This window comes from Takifugu rubripes, chromosome 1 (assembly GCF_901000725.2).
Source record: "Takifugu rubripes chromosome 1, fTakRub1.2, whole genome shotgun sequence".
NCBI lineage: Eukaryota > Metazoa > Chordata > Actinopteri > Tetraodontiformes > Tetraodontidae > Takifugu > Takifugu rubripes.
Window position 1 is genome coordinate 8,803,891 of NC_042285.1, and position 26,579 is coordinate 8,830,469.

General features: G+C 42.8%; 1 protein-coding gene across 1 annotated transcript in view; it reads right to left on the bottom strand.

The window, feature by feature from the left end:
• Positions 1 to 26,579, bottom strand: part of cacna1g (calcium channel, voltage-dependent, T type, alpha 1G subunit) — a 161,689-nt gene that overhangs the window by 42,264 nt on the left and 92,846 nt on the right. The window contains exons 11-19 of the mRNA XM_029835891.1: positions 13,738 to 13,889; positions 13,212 to 13,397; positions 11,869 to 11,983; positions 11,400 to 11,555; positions 3,663 to 3,756; positions 2,431 to 2,609; positions 1,723 to 2,058; positions 1,420 to 1,599; positions 808 to 908 (exon numbers count right to left, since the gene is read on the bottom strand). Coding sequence (XP_029691751.1) covers positions 808 to 908; positions 1,420 to 1,599; positions 1,723 to 2,058; positions 2,431 to 2,609; positions 3,663 to 3,756; positions 11,400 to 11,555; positions 11,869 to 11,983; positions 13,212 to 13,397; positions 13,738 to 13,889 — 1,499 coding nt within the window. The remainder of the gene's footprint in view (positions 1 to 807; positions 909 to 1,419; positions 1,600 to 1,722; positions 2,059 to 2,430; positions 2,610 to 3,662; positions 3,757 to 11,399; positions 11,556 to 11,868; positions 11,984 to 13,211; positions 13,398 to 13,737; positions 13,890 to 26,579) is intronic.

Here is a 26,579-nt window from a genome sequence, read left to right on the forward strand (position 1 = left end):
TAGGATTTTAGGACGTACAAATCAAGTTTTGTTTATTTTTAAATTCAGAATATAAAAGTAACCTTAATCAACAACAAAAGTATATCAATACATGTACATGTACTGTATTATTACAGGTTTGTCCAAATACAAACTTTCCCATCAATAATTACTCTTTGGTTCTGATGCAACACAGTTAGTAAAAATAAAGTGTCGCAGTTCATGAACTATAAAAATGTGTTTTATTAGCATGAGCACCCAACATGATGCTTGGCTTAGCCCTCGGGGGGAAATCGCAGATGGGAGGGGGGTTAAAGACAGAGGAAAGCAAAGGATTCAGCTTGAGGCTGGAGATAATGCGCCAAACTCAATAGGAGAAACTCCCTTCCTCCCCGTGCTCACTCCTGACACTGCACAAAAGTGCAGATAAAAGAGACTTCTGAAGTGAGAATGCAGGATGGACTGGCAGACAGTTCAGAACAGATAGAAAAACTGCAGTGCAGTGTGATACCATAACAGGCAGCACTGTGAGAAGGCAGCAAAGAACCATTTTATTATCAGGAAAATGCCTGCAAACTGATAATGAATCCTACAAACTCCAAGCACTTCTTACATTACAAGCCTAAGAACAATTTATTTATATAAAATACCACTGCATGATGTTACAATCAGTGACAGAAGCTGCACGGGAGAGAATTCTTATTTTTAAATACAATATGTAATGAACATCTGTGTCACAAATTGATTCCCAAATTGTGAAAAGATTTTGAGTGTAAGTGTGTGTATCATCGGCACAGAAGAGGTAAAACAGGCAGTCGTGAATAATACCTGGACTCTGGAGGGAAGAGGTATAGCGACCACATGTTCCTGTGTCGACACCACTCTGGCTGCTTCTTCTCCAGCCAGTGGAACAGTCTGGCAAAACGTCCCTGGAGGCAGTAGAGTGGACACTACATTCATAATTAATCCACATAATTTCCTGTTGCAAGCAGTGAGGCACAAATATTTCCTACATATTTTACCATTTGTTTGCTTTTGGACAAATGTTTGTTTTCATGTGTATGAAATGAGGCTTGTTGCCCCAGAGGACCAAATAAGAATTAAGATGACTGAATTTCTGATCAATCTTTTATCCAATATGTTCATTAGATCAGCAGATTTTTCAAAAAATTGTATTTCACTTTTTATTTACGGGAGAATTAACCACTTCCTGTTTCGGATCTATGGCTATCATTTTATTAATTCGAAGCAGAAACATGCTCTGGATCAGTAACATGGATATCATGGCTATCTGGAACATCCACATAAGGATGTGAAGCATTTTCTTGTTTCAATCAAAAAACCTTCCTGGATTTATTTTTAGTGTTGACAGTTAACTTTATAAACTCTGTGGCAACTTTAGAGGTAATTTGATGTGTGAACATAAATAGCCACACTGACCACAGTGACATCCTCCTCTGCATTTTCATCTTCAGCATTGTCCTCCAGATATGCTTGTGCAGGGACCAGGACTGACGCAGAACCTTTCCCGTTGCAGTCACTACGCTCCGTAGGCCCCAAGTGTCTGAGTGATGGGGATCTTGAGCTCTGCATGCTGGCAGAGTGGCCCAGGTAGGGTACCTTCACAGAGAGAGGGCCCGGATGAAGTTGTTACATTTAACAGTCATATGAAAGTGATCATGGCAATTGCAGTGAAACTTCAAAATGAGGTAATCCCACTGCATAGTGTAGCTCAACAAATACCTGCAGCAGAGCATCTGGGGGCAAGTCCATGGAGCTCCTTGTCTCCATCGATTCCATCCTACGGTGCCGGGGAACTCTTTCGGACTGGGACATGGAGTCTGTCCTGGACAGAGAAGTACCATCCTCTTCCATTAATCCACCAGCCCCTTCTTCCCCACCTTCCCCTTCTGAACTGGAGCCCCCCTCCCCAGACAGGAGAGATTGCCGCTCCCCAGATTGCCGCTTCTGCCGTTTGAGGGACGGCGCGCGGCCCACGCTGTTCCAGCTAGAGCGCCGACTGGTCCAGCCACTGGCTGAGGTCCAGGGAGCATGGGGAGAGGAGCTGCGGGCACCGGTCTAGAAGATGGACAACAAAATCAATTGAGTTGATGATGAAGTGGACTGACAGGGCCTGACGTGATCTGAGCTGCCAGGCTGACAGGCAGACAGGAGCAGATTCAGGGTTGATGACTTATTTTCTCACATCTGAACCAGCATTCAGTCGGACCATATACCACATTAATCATCGTCAGACATTGTGACCTCGTGTATCAGTAGGACACATTAAACAAATTCGGAGTGGCAGGAGAAATCTGAGCTGTGTAGATTATTCCTGGCACTTATCCGCTTACAAATGTATTAATGCTGACTTTCCAAAATCCAGAAAGAGGGTTATTGCACTTGACAAATACTGCAAGTTTTGGTGCATGCCTGAAGGAATATACAAACCGGTGACTTGTCATAGCAGGCTGGTTCTGCAGAGACATTACTTCCTCTGCGGGACTCATAACCAAGGATGGGATCACCTCCGACAGGTAACTTAGGTACTGGCATGGGGGTAGCAGCCGTGTGAGTGATCAGAGGTGGAGTCAAGTTGGTCTTGAGATCCAGGTGGCCATTTACAGGCACTAGTGGTAAAGAAGATTTTGTGGTTGAGTAGTGAGCTAAAGTGAGAAGAATGACTCTCCAAAGACAAGCAGACCCAAGGGGATTCGTGATCAAGCTAAATTCTAAACTGAGTCTTCTCTGATGCCTAGGATTTCACTAAAAAAAACAGTATAAGTGCAGCACCTGATAAAAAGATTTATAAAAAAACAGCACGGGGAGGTTTGAAGTAATACTCATCATGTGGCTGCTGACCTTCATCCGTTGCTGTATCAACATTTACGTTGACCAGATTAATGTTATAATTTGATTTAAAACTAATGTAGGGACAGCGTGTCACACAGGGATGAGTAGGCTACTACAGGGATGAACCAGCAGCTGATTTAAAAATAGAACCCTCTCACTGTTATTGAGCAATATGAATATTTCAGCAGGGCATTAATCTTATGGGACGCGTGGGAGAGAATATTATGTTTGGCAGCATCATGAGTACACGACATACACAGGGCAATGCAACTTCAATAACACTAATTCCTCCGTCATTCTATTTTTATCCAGGTCTTGCATATCTATATTAGACTCGTGCTGCAAGCGGGTTTACACTGAGCATATGGAGGGGATGACAGGGAGGCAATACTGTACGTCTGGGAGTAAAACTGCATACAGTAGTGTTCTCACTGGGCTTTCCAGTCTGGGCGAACATAAGTGGGGATGGAAACTGGTATATAAGGAATTAAAGGTGGTTTCATGCTGTGCACACGAGGAATATTAAAAAAAACAGAACCCCATGGTGTGTAATTAAAAGTTTTTAAATATTTCTTTAGGAAACCTAAAAAAGAATGTTAATCTGCAGGCAGCTGCAAAAGATTAAATAACAGAAGATATCAGCCTTTCACTGTGTAAAAACAGATGGTTCAAGTTTTAGCAATTGATTAGAGCTTGGAGAACTCTCAGATGGTTATTGTTCAGGTCCTTTTCATTCCTCTGTGATTAGAGCGGAAACAGTCATGCAGCATATGTAGTGTGTGTATGCGTGTGTGTATACATATGTACAAAGGTATGCATGTCTGACTCACCTGCAGAAGCTGATAAATCCTTCTTGCTCCCATTAACATCCTCCATACTTCGAGCACAAGAATTGATCTCTGAACCCGATTTGGAAGCGTCACCCTTTGCACAAAACAACAACAACAAAGGAGTTATAGGAGAACACCTGTGAAAATGTCTGTGTCTCCCTATTAGAATACAGGTGTCTTGAATTTGCCTCTAAACACAAATCCAAACCCTTTTTGGTCAGATTGTTGGATAGAGGCAAGTTCTGACTTAGCGAGGTTGTGGTATCCCTGGGTCCAAAGTTTCTAAAATAAGAGAGAACAGAAAGATTGGGACGAAGAGCTGCTGTCGATTATCATCATGCAGACATCACAGTAAAACCACACTGAAACTCCAAAAGCAAAGTGTGACAAAGCACTTACTGGAACAGTTGACTGTACAAAAACATGGCTGTGGGGCGCTCTGTTCCCATTGATCTGTAAATGGCTTCACAAGAGCTTCAGCGTGGTTACGAGGTGTTTAAGACTTGACAAATGCACACCGAATGTACTCAACTGTGGTTGCATTTCAAACACCCCCTCCCCCAGCCTGACTCTTATAATGATAAAACTAAAGTTCATTTTCCCAGGAATCAGAGATACAGATGTCAGTATCCAAATCCAACGGAAAACGAAGCTACAGCACTAATGAATGAGCACAACAGAAAACTACATATTATGCTCTGCCTAAATTTGTAACCTCACACATACATTACTTACACTTGTATAATGTATGTGTTTGTTATTCTCCTCTCCTTCCTTAAATGCCCATTTTATTTCTCTGTTATCCAGCAAGCCATCAGTAGGTCCCTTATTAGGATGGTCCCCTGGTTCAGTCTGAGGATTATTCTAGTTAAACGGGAGGTTTTCCTTGCCGCTGTCACATGCATTAAAGTAATGGAGTCAGACATGTTATCATCTGATAGATTCATTTGAAAAACAGCACTTGCCTCTCCAGTATCATCATCTGACCATGTTTTGGAACTCTTGAAGGCCTGATATGTGACCGTTAAAAATAAACGCATATTCCTTTCAGGTCAAATGACTCTCCTGGCTAGTTTCTGGCAGACACATAAATCATTTTATTCACACATAAAAACCTACTGGTCACCAAACAGCCCATACCTGCAACAATTTATCAACGGAGATGAAATTTTAAAATGTAATCTGGTTTAAGTACAGCACGAGCCCGCTCCCCAACAGAGCTCATCAACCCCACACACAATCCATCACATGGATCAGCTGTGTTAGGCTATGGACTCTGCCGCCTCACCTCCCCCTTTCTCTCTTTTTAAGATGGGGTGAAAGGAGAGTAACTGGACCCAGCTCATATATACAGGAACTGTGATGTTGGGGAGCAACAAGAATCGCACACCAAGGTGGAGAGAATTGTTCATATGGAAAACTGATGAGGTGGATGTATTACTGAATATATTGGGATATAATGCTGGCAAACCAAAGAACAACATGAACTGGGCTACTGGAAACCATGTTAATCTGAACATACAGCACAACTTTAACTGAGTAAGACCAATTAAAGTTTGTAGATTATGACTATAAATGTCAGTAGCGTAAATGTTACTGGCATTTTATAGCCTACAATAATGGTATTGTAAAATGCTAACTTTAACAATGAGCATCCCAACAACAAAAATGAAAATTTCCTTTAAATGCAATTAGCATTTTGCTATAAGTCTAAACAGCAGTGTGACTGTGGTTTATGACTCCTGCCGAGCTGTGGTCCAAACTTGTACCTGTAGCAAACTTTGGTTGGTCTAAAGGTCAGATTAACAGTCTGTGTTCGTACCTTCAGGGAAATCAAAGTGAGATTATAGCTTTTCCAAGGTAGTTTTCTCCGTCAACTGGACTGGGTTTCTTCTCTTGAAGACGTTTCGCCTTCTATCCAGAAGGCTTCTTCAGTTCTGAAATCGCTGGGGAGAGAGCTTGAGGTGGTCACTAGGTGAACGACCCGACCAACGACCCTGCTAACGACTCTCAGGTGACCACCCAGATCATTAGCATGCAAATGGTCCACAGGGGCTATATATTTTCAAGCTCTCTCCCCAGCGATTTCAGGACTGAAGAAGCCTTCTGGATAGAAGGCGAAACGTCTTCAAGAGAAGAAACCCAGTCCAGTTGACAGAGAAAACTACCTTGGATACAATGACCTGGATGACTGAGAATTTACACAGACATTATAGCTTTTGCAGCGAGGGAACATATAGAATGGGTAAAGGGGACAGCAGGACAACCCCTAGCCTTGCCTGAACTTTAGCTGGTCAATTCTGTTCAGTATTCAAAGATTCTTTCCCAACTATTGCTAACCTCTATGTGAAGGTTATAAGCTTATGTAGCACATTGTACTTTTGATTTGATGGCTTTATACAAAGGTCACCATCGTCCAAAATCTCTGTGAAGATTCCCAATCATCCAGGTCATAGTTATCCAAATAAGACCTCTGCGTCAACTGGACTTATTCGATTTTTTTCTTGAAGGACTTCAAGAAAAAAATCCAAAATTATATTTTGTTTCAACTTTATAATACACTTATTTGGTTTAAATGTTTGTATCTCCATTATCTCTCCATTTGTGTTTATCATTGCATACAAAAGTTTTGAATATAATGACCAATCGTGTTATTAGCATGCAGCATGATGTCCTCAAAACTGCATTTAGTAGCAGTATTAAATGTTGATATATGTGGCAGCTTAAGACAGCTTTACTTATTGTGTCAAAAGAATGAGTTGACCTGCCCTTTCATGAGTCATCTGGCTGCTGAGGCAGAGCCAGTCAAACTGCATCGAACTGAAGGAGTTTAATCCAGCTTAACTCTAATCCTTTATGGTTTCCACCTTTTTTTCTGTTTTCCTCCTACTTCTTGCTTTCTTTTTTTAATAAAATTTTTCCCATGAATACATATAATTCCTGAGAAATTCTGTTTTTCAGACATTAATTCCTATGTCAGCTGGGAGATGGTTATATGTAAGGCTGTGTGTGTGTGTGTGTGTGTGGGGGGGTGGGGGGGGATTCAGCCAAGAGCAGCAAGAGGGGAATTCTCACAGGGCAGTGCAGCATCTTCCTTGGGTCATGTTTACTTAGTGCCACCTTGGTGTGGACAGAGAGAGAGAGCAGGAGATGGGCCAGACAGCCCAGATATCCAAACAATAATAAGCCAGCAGCTCACAGGGGATCCTAATCGCATTGCTTCAAAATGGAGGTAACCAAGGAGACTGATGGGAAGTAAAAGCTAATAGCAATTGTGCGTCCATTATTAAAGGATCCCACCAGAGGTGAAGTTCTCATTAGCCCAGAGCAGTATTGGTTACCTCTTCTGCAAAATAACATTTCTTATCTATAAATGACAGAATAAGGAACGGTGGAATGGAAATCAACATATGAAGCTATGTTCTGTCTCTGGCAGTGATCTATGAAACTAACTATGAAATTAGGTGAAGGTTTGATCAGTGATATTAGGTTAAAAACAACAGTTGACTTAAACCTTTGTGTTAAATGTTAAACCAGCATTCACAGTAAAATTATGGGTTGAAAGTCTTTTCTAAAATATCCTGAGTGAAACACTGATCTAACCACACTTTACGGAAAAGTAAAATAAAATAAAACAATAGTTCCATTGTAATATTAGAACGTGTTGTATACCCCTGGGCATAGGTGTCATACAGAGAGGTCCTGTGAGGAGAAATAAATGCAGATATGCATGTACATCTCTGTGCATAGACATCTATGTGTGTGTGTGTGTGTGTGTGTGTGTGTGTATACTGTATATACACACACACACACACTGTAAAAAAAAATTAAGTAGGTTTAATGACTAAGATCAGCAGAACCTACTCAAATCTCCATTTCAAGCTCACCCCCCCCCCCCAAAGCTGCTCTATTAACAATATTTTTATTCCTGAGATCCTTAGATTTAAGAGATAGACTGATTTAATTGAAAACAAAAGACAAGACTAACAGTAATTCCTCCTTCTAAGTCCTCATCTTACAGAGTTTGCTGGTCTCGCCTTAGATCTGATCCTACCCCTCTTATTAACTCTCATCTTCTAGTTTAGAAGGACTTATCTGGCTGAGAGGAGGACAGGGGAGCTAGCATGAGGAGAACTTTCAAACTGAGGTTTGATGTAGAGTCTGCTTTTTAAAAAAAAAAATTAGAACAAACACAAAAGCAAAGCCACAGACAACACAGCAAAAAAATGCAAATGTTAACACATGTTGGTGTCTCTCCTTAACTCTGATTCAGCTGCTGGGCTTCATGCAGGAAGCGAGTTTGAGGACTTTACGCCGATACGACACATTGCCACGCTAGAGGATTTGTAAAAATAATTTCCTTATATTCATTTTCCCAGATTTCCATGTGCCTTTGTGTTGTTTTCAACAAATTGTTACTTAACATTTTAGTTATCTTTAATATGGGAAAAAATTGACCCAAAGGGAACCTCCTTTCTGTGCTGAGCCTTGTGTCACATTCTTGTAAAGCCTCTGGGGGAATGGGGGGAGAGGAAGAACAGGGGGAGGATAAGAAAGAGTTGGTTAAAATAGGGAAGGGGGTACAGCAGAGCTGCAGCACGTTACATACCCCTGTGTCTACAGGCAGCTGAATGAGGCTCAGCTGGGCATGCAAGTCCTCCCGCTTGGACATTTCCTATAGCGGAAGTGTTTCGGTGCAGCCGGACAGGAGAGGGAGGCATTCACAGGAAAAGGAGGTGGAAGACAACAGCAGTGGACAAAAGGGCACAGTTAAAGGAGCCTGTTATCACATTTCAACCTGTACCATGCAACAGAGCATTTGGCAGCAACTGTTGCCATACTGCGCATCAGCTGCACATGTCTCAGCATCTTCAACCAGTTGAAAAATTAGGATGGCAAACATTTGAGATGAGGAGGCACATCCATGGTTTTACCATCAGGTGGGGTTCATGACTGGAAGGTGGTAATGGAAATGGTCTTCACATGTAAATTTATTGACGACATGTGTTGTTCAGGACATACAGTAGCTATTCTCACCATGGAAACTTTCCTCTGCAGGTGCAGAGCGCAGAAAAAAAAGGTCTCACACTTGAGTTTAATAAAATAATAGCATGATAAATTGGATGGACAGTTGAAAGGAGTAAGATTATTGCAATGTAGACTGTAATATCATGTAGGCCTAAGGTACTGTACTGAACTGACTGATTGTTCTGAACTGTGTTGATGACCTTAACTGTCAGTTTTGAGTGTAAACTGCAGCATGATGTGATCCTTGTGTAGAAAAAGCATTTTAAATTTGTAAATGCTGATCAGAAGGCCCAGTGTGGCTACTCTGGGGAAACATCTGTGTTGTTTTTCCATGAGAATAGCAAACTCAACAAACAAGCAAAAAAGTGGTGCCGCAAACACAGTTGGTTCACACAAGAGGAGGAAACTCCCTCAAGAATTTATGAAGCTTTCTCTTGTTCTTGTTAACGACCTTGTTAATGATCTTGTTAGAGAAGATATCGATATCCTTATTTAGCCTGAGCCAAGTTTCAAAGGTTGTAACCACCACCTTTTTTTGATGTGTTTTTATTCCCATCTCTCTCTAGATTGTTGAGGTTAGCCATAGGATTTAATTCCCTTGTCCTTCCTCAAGGCCAGTTATATAGAAAGGAGTCAGATTGCACTCCAATTATGGAAACAATTTATAAGTGCCAGTAAATATATAAAAAAACATATTGTGGTATATACAGTATAGCCTTATGTACATGATATCCTCCTATCAATGCTAATATCCAAAGCAATATTACTTCAAGTCATACTATTTACTTGCAGATATTGTTCATAGCTAAGTAGTAGCGCACTGCTGATACTGACTTCCCATCGTTACAGGTGTGTTTGCTTGTAATCGGCTGCGTGACAACGGGTGTTAAATATAGAGAAGCCAAATGACTTGTTGAACTCTCTGCAGTAGCTCATCCCACTCTCACATCTTGACAGAGAGATGACAGAAAGGAGAAAGAGAAAGGTGAAATCTGACAACAGTGACTGTGAAAGAGCTCAGTAAATATCTAAAGATGAGGAGGATTAACCCCTTTATCATTAGCATTTTATGAAAGAGAAATCCAATTTTTGGTTTCTGGCTATTTTTGTCTCGCTTCCAGAGCCATACATCTCTCCTGGCTCGACTCACGTCTTTCATGCACCCGTTACCTAGCAACCCTCACCCAAGGAAAGTTTGGCTGACGAAAATAAACTCGGTGTTTGCAGTGAAGGATGTTAAGTTGAAAAGGCGAGGGAGGAGATTTGAGCTGATAGCTATGGGATGACAGAAATAAGCAGAGGAAGACAACAGCACACACGCTAATAGGTGTAAGGTATTCCTGCATGTGTTTTGTGTGAGTGAGCTCCTTCTTCTCTTTGTAGAGCTTCCTGAAGTGGTGGTAGTTAAACAAAGGCTGCTTAATTGTGTAAAGATGGATTTGAACTCCAATTCAGCTAATGCTACTGATTTTGCAGAGGATGAATTATCAACTAAAGGGTCAGTGGATACTTTTATATAACAAATCTGGAAAAAGGAGGACCAGAAAAAAAAGGAAACAACGTATCATCACATTTTAGCTGTGAATTTGTTAACAAAGAGCTATATTCATCCACATATGTGATAAAATTAGTATTCAACATGGTAGCATCTCTTTTATTGAAGTGGGTCCAAGATCCTTTCACCTTACATTTGAACATATTTTATCTCAACTACACCCACAAAAATAAGTGAAAAAGTGTTATATTATGTATATTGAAACACCTGGCCATTAAATAGAACCTCCATTATTGTTCTGTTAAGTCTCCTAGGGTGGTTTGGTCAAGTGTTTCCCTTCCGGAGGGTGATTCCTTTCACTTCTTCACTTTATATGTGTATCACAGATCAGCACAGTAGCTGGAGAGACATTTTCCAATTAATCCATATTTAATGAGGCTGTCAGCCTCTCTCCCTGCCACCCATTGTCTGGTCTCGCTCCTCATTTTAAGAACGCCAGAGATGAAAGAATAGGTGGCTTCTGCACTTAAAAAAGACAAGTAAATTCCTAAAAGACTTCTACCATCTGTTCTTTTGTCATCTGGCCACAAGCTGTCAGTCTGAAAATGCTTTCATAAGATGCCTCAAAGTGAATCAACCATTTATCCACTGCTTTTCAATCATGTCTGTGCCATTTCTCCCTCTTATCGACCTCTGGGTGTCACCCGAACATCTCAGATAGTGTCGCTTTTGTTTTCATTGTGAATAAAAAGATACCCCAGTGTGAGACTGACGATGCCGTGAGCGGAGTTTAATGATATGTCTGCAGTGGCAAACAAGTAGCGCAATAATAACAAGGAAGGCTGCTGAGAAAGTGTAGGAAAGAGTGGGAGTAGAGGAGGCTGATGGTGAATTGATGAGGACAACAAAAGGGAACATGCAACATCGTGTCCTCACGCAACCCACTGCAGAGAGTGCAAGGAAAAGGTTCGGGTTAATGTTCACTGCATTTGTTATGTAAGTGTGGGCATAAGTATCATCTAATGTTACGAGTACCTGCACTAAAATAACAATCACTTTTTTTTAAATTCCTGGAATAAAGAATAATTCAAAAACCTACAGTGGACATTTGTGTTGAGACCTGGAAAAATAATCCATAAGAAGTAGGTTTCTTTTAGTGGTTGCATTGCATCTGTTTTTAATGACTTTCCTTTTTGGGCCCTGTGCCATCCTACCTCGGTCTGGAAACCCTCGACCAAGATAGCCACCAACAGGTTGAAGAGGACATAGTTGCCAAAGGTCATAAGGGCGATGAAGTAGAGGGCAGCTACGGGAGAGGTGGAGGCCATACCATTATATAACACCTTGTTCCAGTCTTCCTGGGTTAGGATCTGGAGGATAGAGCAGAGAAATGAACTAATTCGGTAAAGAGTGTCGGTAATGACTGAGTTCATTAGCCGAGCTTGACTAGACAACCATAACGCTCAGTTTATTTCAAAACTACTTGCTAAATGAGTCAAGCTAGCTCTTCTAATGTTAGTTACATAGGTTGTAACTAACATTACCTACCTATGAAACTGGCAGATTATTATTACTATGTACAATACTATTTTTCAGGAGATCTAAAGTCAACTGTAAGGATAAGATAAAAATGAATACTACTGCATGGTAAGAAAGGTTATTATATAGTGACATTCTGCTGACCTGGAAGACAGTGACTATGGCCCAGAGAAGAGAGTCAAAGTTCTTCCTGTCTGGAAGGGTATCTCCATCCCTCTCAGAACCAAATCTACATCCAAACAGATGCATTCCAAGGATACTGAAAAGAACAAAAAAAAAAAGACGATGGAGGGAAAATATTTTACGTGAATTAATTTTGTACTGTTCCATTCTGAATATAAATACTTTAAAAGCATACATTACAAAACCATACTCCGTGTCCTCGGAAAACTATAAATATTCTGTGACAAAACATGCTGCACCACGGGAAAACGGGATAAGCAATGCCATTATTTGACTACCACTGTCGGAAAAAAACAGCCTTTTGTTATAGCAAGAGGGGACTGGATGCACTGGGACAGAGGCCAGGTTCAGTTCAGCACCATGGAGAGCGATACCATCCATTACTGTGACAAACCAGTGCAACGCGATACACATACTCATTCAAACAACACCGACAGCAAAAGTCGGTTCAACGATTTTATTTAGAAAAAGAAAAATATTAAAACAATACTTTTTCAACCACGACAGCAGACATTAACATTTACTTTGTAACAGTGTCAGTATACTACTGGATTTGTGTACATTCCTGATTCGCTACAGCTCATTCATCACAGGTCACATGTTTAGCATCTCCACACAGTTTTGGCCTCCATCCCTTGTGCCTGGTTGTAGCTACAGGAGATGAGGGGTGTATTTGTCCCTTTGGAGTACCGACACTGCAGTCAATGTTGAACTCTAGCTAAACTAGAGCTCAGGGATTGGTCTTGTGATAGCAGGTTTAGATTTTTTGTTTTCCTTTGCTTTACAAAAAGATGAAGTAAGCATTGCTTTAAAAATAACAAAATTGCTTTTGTACTCTAGTTTAGGAAAGCAAATTGAATAAATAAGAGCAAGAATTTTCCTTGATCAGTCCAACCTAAAGACAGCCAGAACCTTGCGTCTTGCTCACAGATGGACTTTTGAACAGGAACAGGACAATCTTACACATGGAACTGTTAAAATCAGGACAGGAATTGTTATTTAGAACGGCCTTGGTTTCTAACTTGAAACTCATCTTATGTTACTGAATTTCTGCAATAAGATGAAGGTGGGAGAGACCATCTGCTATATGTGTTTTGACCTTTTCACAGCTCCATCTTCATCCATCTTTCAAATTACTTGCAGTAGACACTTTTACGCTTTTAATTGTAGTGTCAGATTGTGTTTCATGCTCAATGATCTGATTCTTTTCAATTTCTCAGCTTTCTTTGAGGTAATTCTTCCACACGTGAAAAGAACCAGACCGCCAAACTGATTTGTCGATCGATGTGTGCATGGCGCCGTACCTGAAGATGAAGATGAAGAGCATGAGAAGCATGCAAAAGGTGGCCACGTTATCCATGGTCTTCATCAGCACCACCAGCTGTCTCTGTAGAGCCGGCATGAAACGGACCAGCTTCAGCACGCGCATCAGCCGGAAGGTCCGGAGTACAGACAGACCGCCACCCTGCTGCCCCACGATCTCCCATACGCTGTCCACAAAGAAGACACAGGAAAACTGGTTCATTTTGACTTTCGCTGAGCAAAGGATAATCAACTTTAGACAACAAGTATTCGGCCTACAGTATGGCTCTATGGCTACAAAGTAACAAACCCCTTTCCCATTGCCTCAATTAGACAACACTCATCATGGACCCCAAAAGCTAATTGGTCCACTTGTTTGATGTGTATTTTGGCCAAAGTACCGGAAATAGAAAATACAGTATGTTTGTACCAGTGAACATTGAAAAGAAACGAAATAAATCAACCAGTGTAGATCAGTTTGTGATGACATTTATGCAGCATAACTATACAAGTGACCCTGGAGCTTACCTGATGACCACAATGATGCCATCAAAGATATTATAGGGATTCTTGATGTAGCCAAAGGGCCCATAGACCAACACCTTCAGCAGCATCTCCAGAGCGAAGAGGCTGGTAAACACGATGTTACTGATCTCCAGAGCGTTGGTCAGCTCATCTGGCTACAGGCAGAGAGAAGAGGATGTTTAGTATTGAACTGCAGCACATCAGGTCCTCAGTAAGTTCTCAAGAAGATATCCTCACAATCTGTTCATCTTTGACGCTCACGTCATTCTCCCCTTGTTTCAGCTCACCAAACTCTGCTGTCAGTCATTGTCATTTGTGAGATAAAACATCAAAGTGCCAATGGATAAATTATGTTTGAATATGACAAACTTTCTTTTCCACAGCTGACATGCTGCTGATTATCTTGTACACAATCATGGCACTGGCAGGTAAAAATATGCTGTGGTCACCTGCTCAAAGGCCTTTGCTTCTCCATCAAACAGCTGTCTGTGTGTGTGTGTGTGTGTGTGTGTGTGTGTGTGTGTGCGTGTGTGTGCATGTGTGTGTGTGTGCGTGTGTGTGTTTTGGAGCAGAAAACAGACAGACAAGAGACAGAACACAAGGCATAAGATAAAAGGTTTGCCTCATCCAAATATGACACAGTATGTAAATCAGACATCCAGAGCGAGCATCTGTAATTACTGGTGAGGGCTGGAGAGCCGGTGGGAATGCCAATGTGTGACTGGGAGCACTGCGACAAACCAGACAAGCTTCGCGAGCCCTTTCATCTCGATACAATAGACAGCTTACACAACCCAAACATCGTGTCATACGGTGAAATTACGCAGGGGTGGGGGGGGGGGGGGGGGGGGGGAAGGTGTCGGGGGCCTGATGTCTGGTGCAGGTTTTCCATCATAAATGCTTCAGCAGCTGTGTGTGAATGCTGTTGTAGCACAATCATCTTGTCAGAAACATTATCCAAGCTGAAAGCAGGAGGTAAAGCAATATATCGTAAACACAGAGAGTGGCTTTAATGCGACCCTGGTGGGCTGCCACTAATCACGCCGCATCATGACTGCTTAAGCAGCAACAACTTAACATAAGTGCGGAAACACAGTGAAAGGGATATACAGAGATTAACATCACAGCTCCTCATTCTGCATTAGGGCACCAGTTTGTCTAGAGCACTTCAGCAGCAGTCACTTAAAATACTAGCCCTGATATTGTTAAACTGCTTTGAGATCCCATGTGAAAAATGGCCGCTCCTCCATCCTGTTTGTAAAGGAATGGACACCAACAGGAAAACACACTGTAAAAAGATCTTGACTCAAGAGTTTGACAAGGAAAACTGGTTACTTTTATGGGTTCATCCATGAGGTGACAACACATGAATCCTATAACCATTCATTTTCACAAGATTTGGCCAAAACTGCTTTTAAAACCGTGTTTGGTGTAGAGTTGGCCTTGGAATACTCCTCGTGTTAACATTGCCCTCATGACCTCACAAGCCACGAGCACTTCTTTGTGCATTTCATAGCATTTAAAAGATATTTTATACATTTCATTTGTGTGTCTAAATCATATTTTTCCATTTCTCAACAAGAGTTCCCATCACATCGCTGAGGTGGATTCTGTGGTTTCCCCACACTCTTTGGATGCTGAGCTAACCAGAATCACAATGATCAACAGAACAAGGAGCAGAACTTTACTCAGATAAGAAAATAATTGTTTCTAAAGATCTTGAAGTATTCTTTAACAAGTTCTCATGTTAAGTAGGGGTGTACGTGTGCCTGGTAGTGCAGTGATGCCACACAGAGATCGTTGATCAGTGAAGTAACTTGAGGACAAATGGACACCACATTCCAGACTTTTAAGAGGAGAAGGCAGACAAACATGGTTTTAAGCCTTGAGTTACAGTCAATGACGCTTCACTTTCCTTCACAACTCCAAATAAACAACAGAAACCATTTCCATAACAGCAGCTGGGCCAAAAAAAACCCTGCAACCTGGAACCCCTTTAGTTCTGGGCTGAACCTTAACTGAAATGAGTGTGTTCGTGGATAACACAGTCAAAACCTACTATTAAAAAAGAACTTCAATAAGAACATCTTGACAGCACATCTGGGTTCCTAATTCACAAGCCCTTGCTTGATATGAAGTCATTGCTCCCATAAGAATACCATGCAACACAAAAGCCCTGAGGCCGACACAGAAGTCCAGCATTTTAATCCTGCCCCATCATTAAAAGAAGGCTGATTTCACAGGCAAGTTCACTTTTTCTCTCTGCTACTTTTAAAAGCATTCGCCAGTAACTGATGTCATCACCTTCTAAAATTACCAGTATGGGTTCTATATAAACTGCTTGACAGTTTAAGTGATTTGATGTGTTTTGTACTTCTGTAAACCATTGCTCTTAAAAGGAAACATGCAGGACAGTTGATGTCACAGTTTTAACGCTCGCCGATTCTCATACGACCACATTAGGCCTGCTTTTCTGACGGACACATCGGCACCCCTACTGACTGCACTCCATCATTTTAAACATTTAAAGGAGCTATATGTGGGCCATGTATGTAAAGTAATAATACAATAGTCCTGATATGTCAGCAGACATTAAGGAACCATGTTCATTTCAACCCCTCCTGGGCTACCACCTTATCGTGGTGGAGGGGTTTGCATGTCCCAATGATCCTAGGAGCTCCGTTTTCTCTGGCTTTATGCCCCTGGTAGGGCTACCCATGGCAAACAGGTCCTAGGTGAGGGATCAGACAAAGCGTAGCCCAGGACCCCCTAATGATGGAAAACAACATAGGTCCTACGTTTCCCTTGCCCGGATGCGGGTCACCAGGGCCCCCTCCTGGAGCAAGGCCTGGGGGTGGGGCACGTTGGTGAGCGCCTGGTGGCCGGACCTCTGCCCATGGAGTCCGGCCGGGCACAGCCCGAAAAGGCAACATGTCACCTCTCTGGTGGGAAAGGAGCCTGAGCTGGTGCGCGAGGTTGAGAAGTTCCGACTAGATATAGTCGGCCTTACCTCAACACACAGCAAGGGCTCTGGAACCAGTCTTCTCGAGAGGGGTTGGACTCTCTACCACTCTGGAGTTGCCGATGGTGAGAGGCAACGGGCAGGGGTGGCAATTCTGGTTGCTCCCCAGCTCAGTGCCTGTATATTGGAGTTTACCACGGTGGATGAGAGGGTAGCCTCCCTTCGCCTTCGGGTGGGGGGACGGATCCTGACTGTTGTTTGTACCTATGGCCCAAACAGCAGTTCAGCGTATCCACCCTTTTTGGAGTCCTTAGAGGGAGTGCTGGGGAGTGCTCCTTCTTGGGGCTCCCTCGTCCTCCTGGGTGACTTCAATGCTCACGTTGGCAATGACAGTGTGACCTGGAGAGGTGTGATTGGGAAGAACGGCCCCCCTGATCTGAACCCGAATGGTGTTTTGTTATTGGACTTCTGTGCTCATCTTAGATTGTCCGTAACAAACACCTTGTTCGGGCATAAAGGCGTCCACATGTGCACTTGGCACCAGGACGCCTTAGGCCGCTCGATGATCGACTATGTGATTGTGTCATCGGATTTGCGGCCGCATGTTCTGGACCCTCGGGTGAAGAGAGGGGCGGAGCTGTGAACTGATTACCACCTGGTGGTGAGTTGGCTCCAATGGTGGGGGGGGGATGCCGGACAGACCCGGCAGACCCCAAACGTATTGTGAGGGTCTGCTGGGAACGCCTGGCAGAGTCTCCTGTCAGAAGGAGCTTCAACTCACACCTCCGGGAGAGCTTTGACCATGTCCCGGGGGAGGCGGGGGACATTGAGTCTGAGTGGACCATGTTCCGTGCCTCCATTGTTGAGGTGGCTGACCGGTGCTGTGGCCGCAAGGTGGTTGGTGCCTGTCGTGGCGGCAATGCCCGAACCCGCTGGTGGACACCAGTGGTGAGGGATGCCGTCAGGCTGAAGAAGGAGTCCTATTGGGCCTTACTGGCCTGTGGGACTCCAGAGGCAGCAGATAGGTACCGGAGTGCAGCTACGAGGCAAAGATCCGGGCATGGGAAGAGTTCAGTGAGGCCATGGAGAACGGCTTTCGGACGGCCTCGAAAAGGTTCTGGACCACCATCTGGCATCTAAGGAAGGGGAAGCAGTGCACTGTCAACGCTGTGTATAGTGGTGATGGTGTGCTGCTGACCTCAACTCGGGATGTTGTGGATTGGTGGAAGGAATACTTTGAGGACCTCCTCAATCCCACAAACACGCCTTCCAATGAGGAAGCAGGGCCTGGGGACCTGAGGATAGGCTCTCATATCTCCGGGGCTGAAGTTGCCGAGGTAGTCAAAAAGCTCCTTGGTGGCAAGGCCCCGGGGGTGAATGAGATCCGCCCAGAGTTCCTTAAGGCTCTGGATGTTGTAGGGCTGTCGTGGCTGACTCGACTCTGCAACATCGGGTGGGCATCGGGGGCGGTGCCCCTGGATTGGCAGACTGGGGTGGTAGTCCCTCTTTTTAAGAAGAGGGGCCGGAGGGTGTGTTCCAACTATATGGGGATCACACTCCTCAGCCTCCCTGGTAAGGTCTATTCAGGGGTACTGGAGAGGAGGGTCCGCCGGATAGTCGAACCTCGGATTCAGGAGGAGCAATGTGGTTTTCGTCCTGGGCGTGGAACAGTGGACCAGCTCTACACCCTCAGCAGGGTCTTTGAGGGTGCATGGGCGTTTGCCCAACCAGTCCACATGTGTTTTGTGGCATTCGACCGTGTCCCTCGGGGGGTCCTGTGGGGGGTTCTCCGAGAGTATGGGGTGTCGGGCCCGCTGATACGGGCCGTCCGCTCCCTGTACAATCGGTGTCAGAGTTTGGTCCGCATTGCTGGCAGTAAGTCAAACTCGTTTCCAGTGAGGGTTGGTCTCCGCCAGGGCTGCCCTTTGCCACCGATTCTGTTCAGAATTTTTATGGACAGAATTTCTAGGTGCAGTCATGGTGTTGATGGGGTCCAGTTTGGTGACCTCAGGATCGGGTCTCTGCTTTTTGCAGATGATGTGGTCCTGTTGGCGCCATCAGCCTGTGACCTCCAACGATCATTAGATCGGTCCGCCGCCGCATGTGAAGCAGCTGGGATGAAAATCAGCACCTCCAAATCCGAGGCCATGGTTCTCAACCGGAAAAAGGTGGAGTGCCTTCTCTGGGTCAAGGAGGAGATCCTGCCCCAAGTGGAGGAGTTCAAGTACCTCGGGATCTTGTTACGAGTGAGGCATGAATGGAGGAGGAGATCGACAGGTGGATCGGTGCGGCATCCGCAGTAATGCGGACTCTGCACCGGTCCGTAGTGGTGAAGAGAGAGCTGAGCCGAAAGGCGAAGCTCTCGATTTACCAGTCGATCTTCGTTCCTACCCTCACCTATGGTCATGAGCTGGGTAGTGACCAAAAGAACAAGATCACGGGTACAAGTGGCCGAAATGAGCTTCCTCCGTAGGGTGGCTGGGCTCTCCCTTAGAGATAGGGTGAGAAGCTCTGCCATCCGGGAGGAGCTCGGAGTAGAGCCGCTGCTCCTCCGCGCTGAAAAGAGCCAGATGAGGTGGCTTGAGCACCTAGTTAGGATGCCCCCTGGACGCCTCCCTGGTGAGGTGTTCAGGGCGTGTCCCTTTGATAGGAGACCCCCGGGAAGACCCAGGACACGTTGAAGAGACTATGTCTCTTGACTGGCCTGGGAACGCCTGGGGATCCCCCCGGATGAGCTGGAAGAAGTAGCTGGGAAGAGGGAAGTCTGGGCTTATCTTCTTAGGCTGCTGCCCCCACAACCCGACCCCGGATAAGCGGTAGAGGATGGATGGATGGATGGATGGATGTTCATTTCAAATACATATATCAATGACAACTGTAGTCCAGCCATATTCTGATTTCTATATACAAGTGTCATCCGGTAAACAGTGCTTATGTGGGGATTTTATGTTGTTATTGTGTTTTGGTCTGTTGCCTCGATCTTCACCTATCTCCCAATCATAAGTTATCGCTGAGCTGCATTTACGAACATTTTAGATCGCAAACATCTGATGCTACTCAAGCTAAAAAGCCTTGTAATCATTCCCAAATATGCTGTGACAAATATTTCGACTTAGACTGAAAAAGCACTGCTAAATGTCCACCATTTTGGATGAAATCAATATCCAGGTCCTTGTGACAGTTAATTAGCAGCAAGTCCAGAACACAAATTCACATTTGGAGCACCGAAGTCTTCATAATCTAATTTTTTTTTTTGCTTTGTTTTCTTTTATACATATATTCAGTAGTATCTGCTTGTGAGTTGTGAAGAACCTTTAAAAACAAATTTTGCACAGTTGGTATGTGAACTGATCTTCAAGATGGCTACTAATTGTGCATTGCTGGTTCACACTGGGGCGACACGGTGGTGTGGTGGTTAGCACTGTTGCCTCACAGCAAGAAGGCCCTGGATTCAATCCCCGGTTGGGACTGAGGCTGGGGACTTTCTGTGTGGAGTTTGCATGTTCTCCCTGTGCTTGCGTGGGTTCTCTCCAGGTACTCCGGCTTCCTCCCACAGTCCAAAGTCATGCATGATTGGGGATTAGGCTAATTGGAAACTCTAAATTGCCTGTAGGTGTGAGTGTGAGAGATAATGGTTGTTTGTCTATATGTGTTAGCCCTGCAATTGACTGGTGTCCAGTCCAGGGTGTACCCTGCCTCCGCCCATTGTGCTGGGATAGGCTCCAGTCCCCCTGCGACCCTTAGTGGAGGAAGAAGCGGTAGAAAGTGAGTGAGTGGTTCACACTGTTTATGCCAGCAGTTGGTCTTATCTGCTACGATACCTACAAACTCTGCACAATGTTTGTTCCTTTATATGTTGGCCTTTATGTCTGTGCACTGTCTAATCAGTCAAGCTTTTACATTTTAAATGTAGTGCTCACTCACTCACTCACTCACTCACTTTCTACCACTTATTCCTAGTGCTGATTTCTAATTGCTGTGTGCAGGTAGGTGAGTGAGTGAGAGAGAGAGAGAGAGAGAGAGAGAGAGAGAGAAACAGAGAGAGGGAGGGAAGGAAAGGGAGATAAAAAGCAAGTGAGAGAACGAGATATGCTGTATGCAATGGCTGGTTAGAGAACTGTGTTAAAAATGTACTGGGCTATTCAGTTATTCGTCTGATATTGTTTGAATTGTCATCTAATTTCAGTGCTTTGCTCTGCTTCTTTATATGTTGGACTACACCACCTAATCAGATAGACTACTTTGGAAGTCACTTTATTTAAAATATGGCGCCAATTCTATTCTAAAATCATGAATTTATTGTTGTAATCTTTGTTGATGAACTTTTATCGGTCAATTTTATGTAATTTCCTGTGTTCTGTAAGCAAAAGAAATCAGAGAAACATGGGAATGGTCGCGTCATGGCACAGGTTAGGCATTTATTTCATCATATCATGGGCTTGCTGATACAGACGTTACACCCCCCCACCCCTTAAAACAAAATACTCTGCCCACGGCCTGCAGCGGAAATCCTGTCATGCTTTTTATCTGATTCATCTCACATTGTGCCTCTCGTGTTTGCCTTTAAGTTCACAGAGGGATCAATGGCTTTGATCCCCTGCTTTATTGTTCCTATTCATATGTTCATAGAGGGGGGAGTGACACACATGTTGTACAAGTGCAAGCAGTTCAAATGCTGATGGGGGTCTGCATGTACTTTCATCCGAATGGCATCATGCGCAGCACAAATTTCAAAACATAGACCCATATTCAGACCACACACATACAGATACGTGCGCGCACACACACTGTGTGTTCCTTCTACACCTCAGATGCCCTCAACTTCACACACTCTCACTGTTATAAAAGTAGGTGCTGGAACTGGCATCAACATTAATGCAACAATACAATAAAACACCAAGTACAGGGTTTTATGAGGTGACACTTGGACACATTTGGGCTGGTTTCACAGTTGCTCTGCTGTTATTCCAGGTTGGAGATGAAGACATTCCTCTGACATCATACAACAGAACTGCTATGGAGCAGATTAGTAGAGCCAGATTATAAAAAAGGTTATTTAAGAAAATAGCAGCGGTGTAAAGCACCAAAACTCCTACTTAACAGTAAATGTGAGCACTTACTGTGAAAAGTCCTCTGTCAAATTTAACACACTAAAGAGGAGATGGAGCATAAACAAAGTGAAATGACAAATAAATAAATATGTCTATCTGTTTGACATTCATCTTTATATTCCCAGAACGATAAATACCAAATATTTAAACTTGAATCGGCATGCTAAATCAACAGTGATCCTGTTAGTAATCAGATTCAAAATTCTCATCATTTGAGAAAAATCATTTCACAGGCCTAATTATTCTCTGTGGCTTGGTTGTCAGTAATAGTTGTTCCCAGTCATTAGTTTATCCAACAGGAGGCAAACTCCTTGACTGACTAAGGAGCACTGAGGTGTGTGCGCTACCTGCAGGGAGATAAATGCCTTCATTTGTATGAGTGTGGAAGTGAGGAAGACATTTTTGCTTTTCTAATCGCTCCCTTCAATAGCTGTTTGCTGGGTAATGATGCTCCGAGAGCATTAGGAGGTAAAGGGTTTCGGATGAAGAATAGTGTAATATGTTTAGCACTAATGTAATGTGACCTAATGTGACGTGACGTAATTGAACAGGGGTGCTAGTATGAGCTGCTCCACTCCAGCGTGACATTTAAATCAAATACTTTGCTTGGACATGCTGTGAAAAATGGTACTTCAACTGAAATCGACTCAACAGTAATATACTCAGTGTGAATGATTATACAGTATATTGTTAATGACAAAAGGTCTTGTTAAAAGTCAATACTTTAAATCATAAAAGCTACATAGGGTTATTAGTTTGATGTTTTTTTCTGTTTTGTTTGTTAATGTAAGATAAACTTAGCTCTATTAATTAGCATCTGTTTGAATGATATGAATGATTCATATGAACCACTTCTTTAAAACAAAAAAATAAAATAAGTATTAACCCACTGTGACATGTCAAACTTTATCTTCAGCTCTGGTTTTGATTGTATAATAATGTATTTATGTCTATTCTATTTTTAACATAACAATGTGCAATCTGAACACACCTAAACTGAAAATGGGCTAAATAATGTTTAGATTATAAACAGTGATCTGCTATAATCATTGCTGTATTTTGTTTATCGTGAATAACTGTAGATGCTGTTATGCTAAAGATTGCTAAAAACACATGTATTTATTTGCATAAGATATTTTTTTTGGGGGGTAAGAACTTTTTTAAAGTGACATTGTGGTTTTACATTTATTGTTATAGTTTAAGTAATTGAGTTTTTGCCTAAATTTAGTTTGGTTGTTGCTTCAGCTTAAAGTACCGTACACATTTTTTTTTTCTTTAGCAGAAGAAAATTTGTGAAGTTGAATGGTAGAACTTATGTCATCATTTGTTGACCAACGGTTGTATACAATCACTTCATACAGACCTGGCATGTACCATCGACAGATCTCTTTTCACAAATTTTAATCATTATATATTTATCAGGTTTTCCATTTCAGTGCGCTTAAAATTATACAAATATTTGAAAACTGGAAGGGAATGGATTAAACAAATAGGACACAACTGCAGCTTTGAAGTAAGAAAAATGAGGGAGAATGTGCTAAAGAGAAGCATCATGACTTCTCACTGAACCAAGAAATAAGTGAATCAGTCATTTGATCATTTCATTGATTCCCTTGTTTGGATTTCATGGCCTCTGGGGCTGGTAAAGCTCTCCCTCTGCTCGCTGGGATTATGAGCTGTTGTTTCGACATCCAAGTCTCACCGTTGTACGAACTAGAAAAACACTTTTCTAAGGCCTGTCTTGGAGGGAGGCCAGAGTCTTCTGATGCCAGTTCTGTGTTAACCAGGCAGGGCAGGATAAAAAAAATTGTCTCCCATTACAGGCTGTCCATGTAAACACAAGGCTGCAAGAGGCCATTAAACACAGAAATACATCCTGACCGCCATAAATTTGTTACATAATCTATTAAAGCAACATTCTCCAAAAATTATTATGACCTGTTGCCTTTTCCTACTGGGATTTAGGACACATCTGTATTTTTTTTTTGTATATTTCTGCAGCTAATTTAAATAGAAAATATTTATTTTGTTGTAATGTTTGCTTACGTTTTGCAGGGGTCAGATCCGTTACTTTTAAAATCTATGTGTACTACATATACCTGCGGGCAGGACAAGGTTTCAATGCTAATGCTTAAATTCAGATGCTAATTATTTTAATGTTTAGACTTCCTATAATAATGACTTTTGTGTTGACCAGGCTTAACACAACTGACCTGACACATGTTTAGAAAACCATGTCCCTGTAATTTCTTTATCCTAAACAAAGGGTATAAAATTGAGCAGGAGAGCTGGGCTGAGTTTTAAACCCCCCAATACTAACCTTATACATCGCTTACTATGATAAATTTGAAATTCATTTGATATGCTGATCTACCATCACTATTTGAACACATAGGAAGACATACACATAGGAAGGCTGGAAGGATGTAACACCATCAGTGACTTATCATCCATGAAAATCCTCTGATCTGCTATATGAAAAGTATTGCTAGTCGCTTGCTAAATGTAGGAGTGAGGACTGTGAATCACACCTATAAAGTTGCAGGCATTGAGAGCCTCAGCACCACTGATCAGCACGCGTTAACACTCTATAATCTGACAAAAAGCTTAACATTTAGCTGCCATCAGCACTTTTTTGATGGAAGATGTGATTCCCAAGCTTCAAGTAGATGCTAAAATGAGAACATTAGCATGCAGAAAACTACTGTTAAACTGAATTTAAGAAAAGAATCAATGAAGAAAATGTTTTCATTCTACTCTGCTGAAAGTGTAATAGCACTAGATAAAGGCTGAGCCTTGGGGTCAAAATGTTACAGTTACACAGTTAGTCATTTTAGTATTGCTAATACTGCTGCAGGACAAAAGGGAATGGTACACCCATTAGGTCATTCTCAACTGGGAACATCTGAGCATTTGAAATAAAGCCTGGGTGTCGCGATTGTCTCCACATGCTGGTTGTCTAACTCCTTATTTTATGGTTGATCCCAAGCACTTGACCCGAACATTCCATTCTTGGGTTGGCTTTCCTCTTTCCTTCTGGTCCCCAAAAACAGGAAAGGGAGATTAAAAGGTGTATGAAAATCTGAAAGCCCAATTCTTCCATTTCTTAATTTTGGCACCGCCAGGAACTGTATATGAACAAACAAGACATGCTGAGAGGGACCACAACAAAAGATCTGCAGAAGTTTCTTGCATAAAGCAAAACAAAAAAATGACCTTCCCAAGTAAATAGACTATGGGCTGCGTCACATAGTTGGCACACTTGCAACTATTCCATCAGCGGCACCATAAATGGTAGCGCTCTCAGACTTAAGGAAGAGATAAAGCAGACACCCTCTTTGTATGCTTCCAACCTGTCCCACTCCACCATTCCACCCATCAGCCTCTTTTAACCCGCGACCTCCAAGTCTCCATACGCTGTCATCTCTATCTAACACTCCATTTAATCATCGTTTCATCCCTCCATCTCTCTGCCGTCTACTGCACAATGGCTATGCTTGCTTCGCTCTGGGACAGGGGACACACCAATTTGCCAAGCAGCCCGCAAGCAATAACTGAGAAGTTTCTGATATATAAATTATAAGGCACTGTAGCTCCACAAAGTCGGAATTGTTTTTATTGAATTTACCTACGTGCATCATTGTCTATAACTCATGACAAGCGATTTCTAATCAACCCAAGACTATGACTGCTGGGTACTGTATTTCCGCGACCATACGGTGCACCGTATTAAAAGGCGCAGTCTCAGTTACGGGTGTGATTTCTGTATTTAACACATACAAAAGGCGCACCGGATTATACAGCGCAGGCATGGTAAAACATACCGGTATGCTACCCTAAAACATGCATGCTAGAGTATTGAGCAATGTACTCACATAATTTTTTATCAATCCTCATCCACAAACCCATCAAAGCCCTCATATTCTGTATCCGAAATTAACGAAATTAATCTGAAATGGCTTTTACGAAAGCCGGCAAGCCGAAAAGCATTTACAGATTTTGGAACTCGGCATACACATAAGACGCACCTCAATATAAGGCGCCCTGTCCATTTCAGAGAAAATGTAAGACTTTTAAGTGCTCCTTATGGTAGCGAAATTACGGTATTTGTATGGCATGTGGCTTCTCTTCACTGGCTCTCTAGTACAGTCACAATAGACTTTAAAATGGGTTTCCTGCCCAATCGGTCCCTTACTCCATTCTTAATGAAGAGGCTGATAGCTCCATATCATCCCAACAGGCCACACAGCTCTCAATGTGCCTGCTTGCTTTTTCAAATCTTTGAAAGTATGAGTGGCCCAATCTTTAGTTATCAGGCCCTCCTGCAAAACCAGCACAAGAGGCTGACACCCTCTCTGCTTTTAAGATTAGACTTAAAAGCTTCCTCTTTGAGAGAGCTCAACCAGTAATATCATAGCTACAACAATTATTCTACTGATGTAGTGATGAACGGGTCATCTAACCTTTAGCACACTCAAAGTTTTGCTGCCAAGGCAGCACTATAGATCCATGATTCACAGCCAGGTCTCTCACACCTTATTGGTTGCGTATTTACACAACTCAGTTACCAGGTGGATGATCAGCAACTGTGAGCATTTGAGGGTTCGGGACCTTGCTTAGAAGTGTCTCAGCAGTGCTCTGAAAGCATCCCGGCACCACTCCCTACTACCTGAATTCCTCACAAGTTTTATTGCACTGGAGCATGAACAAGAAACCCTCCACTCCCCAGCTACCATCACCCCTATAAGTACCAGATATCATTAATACAGTGC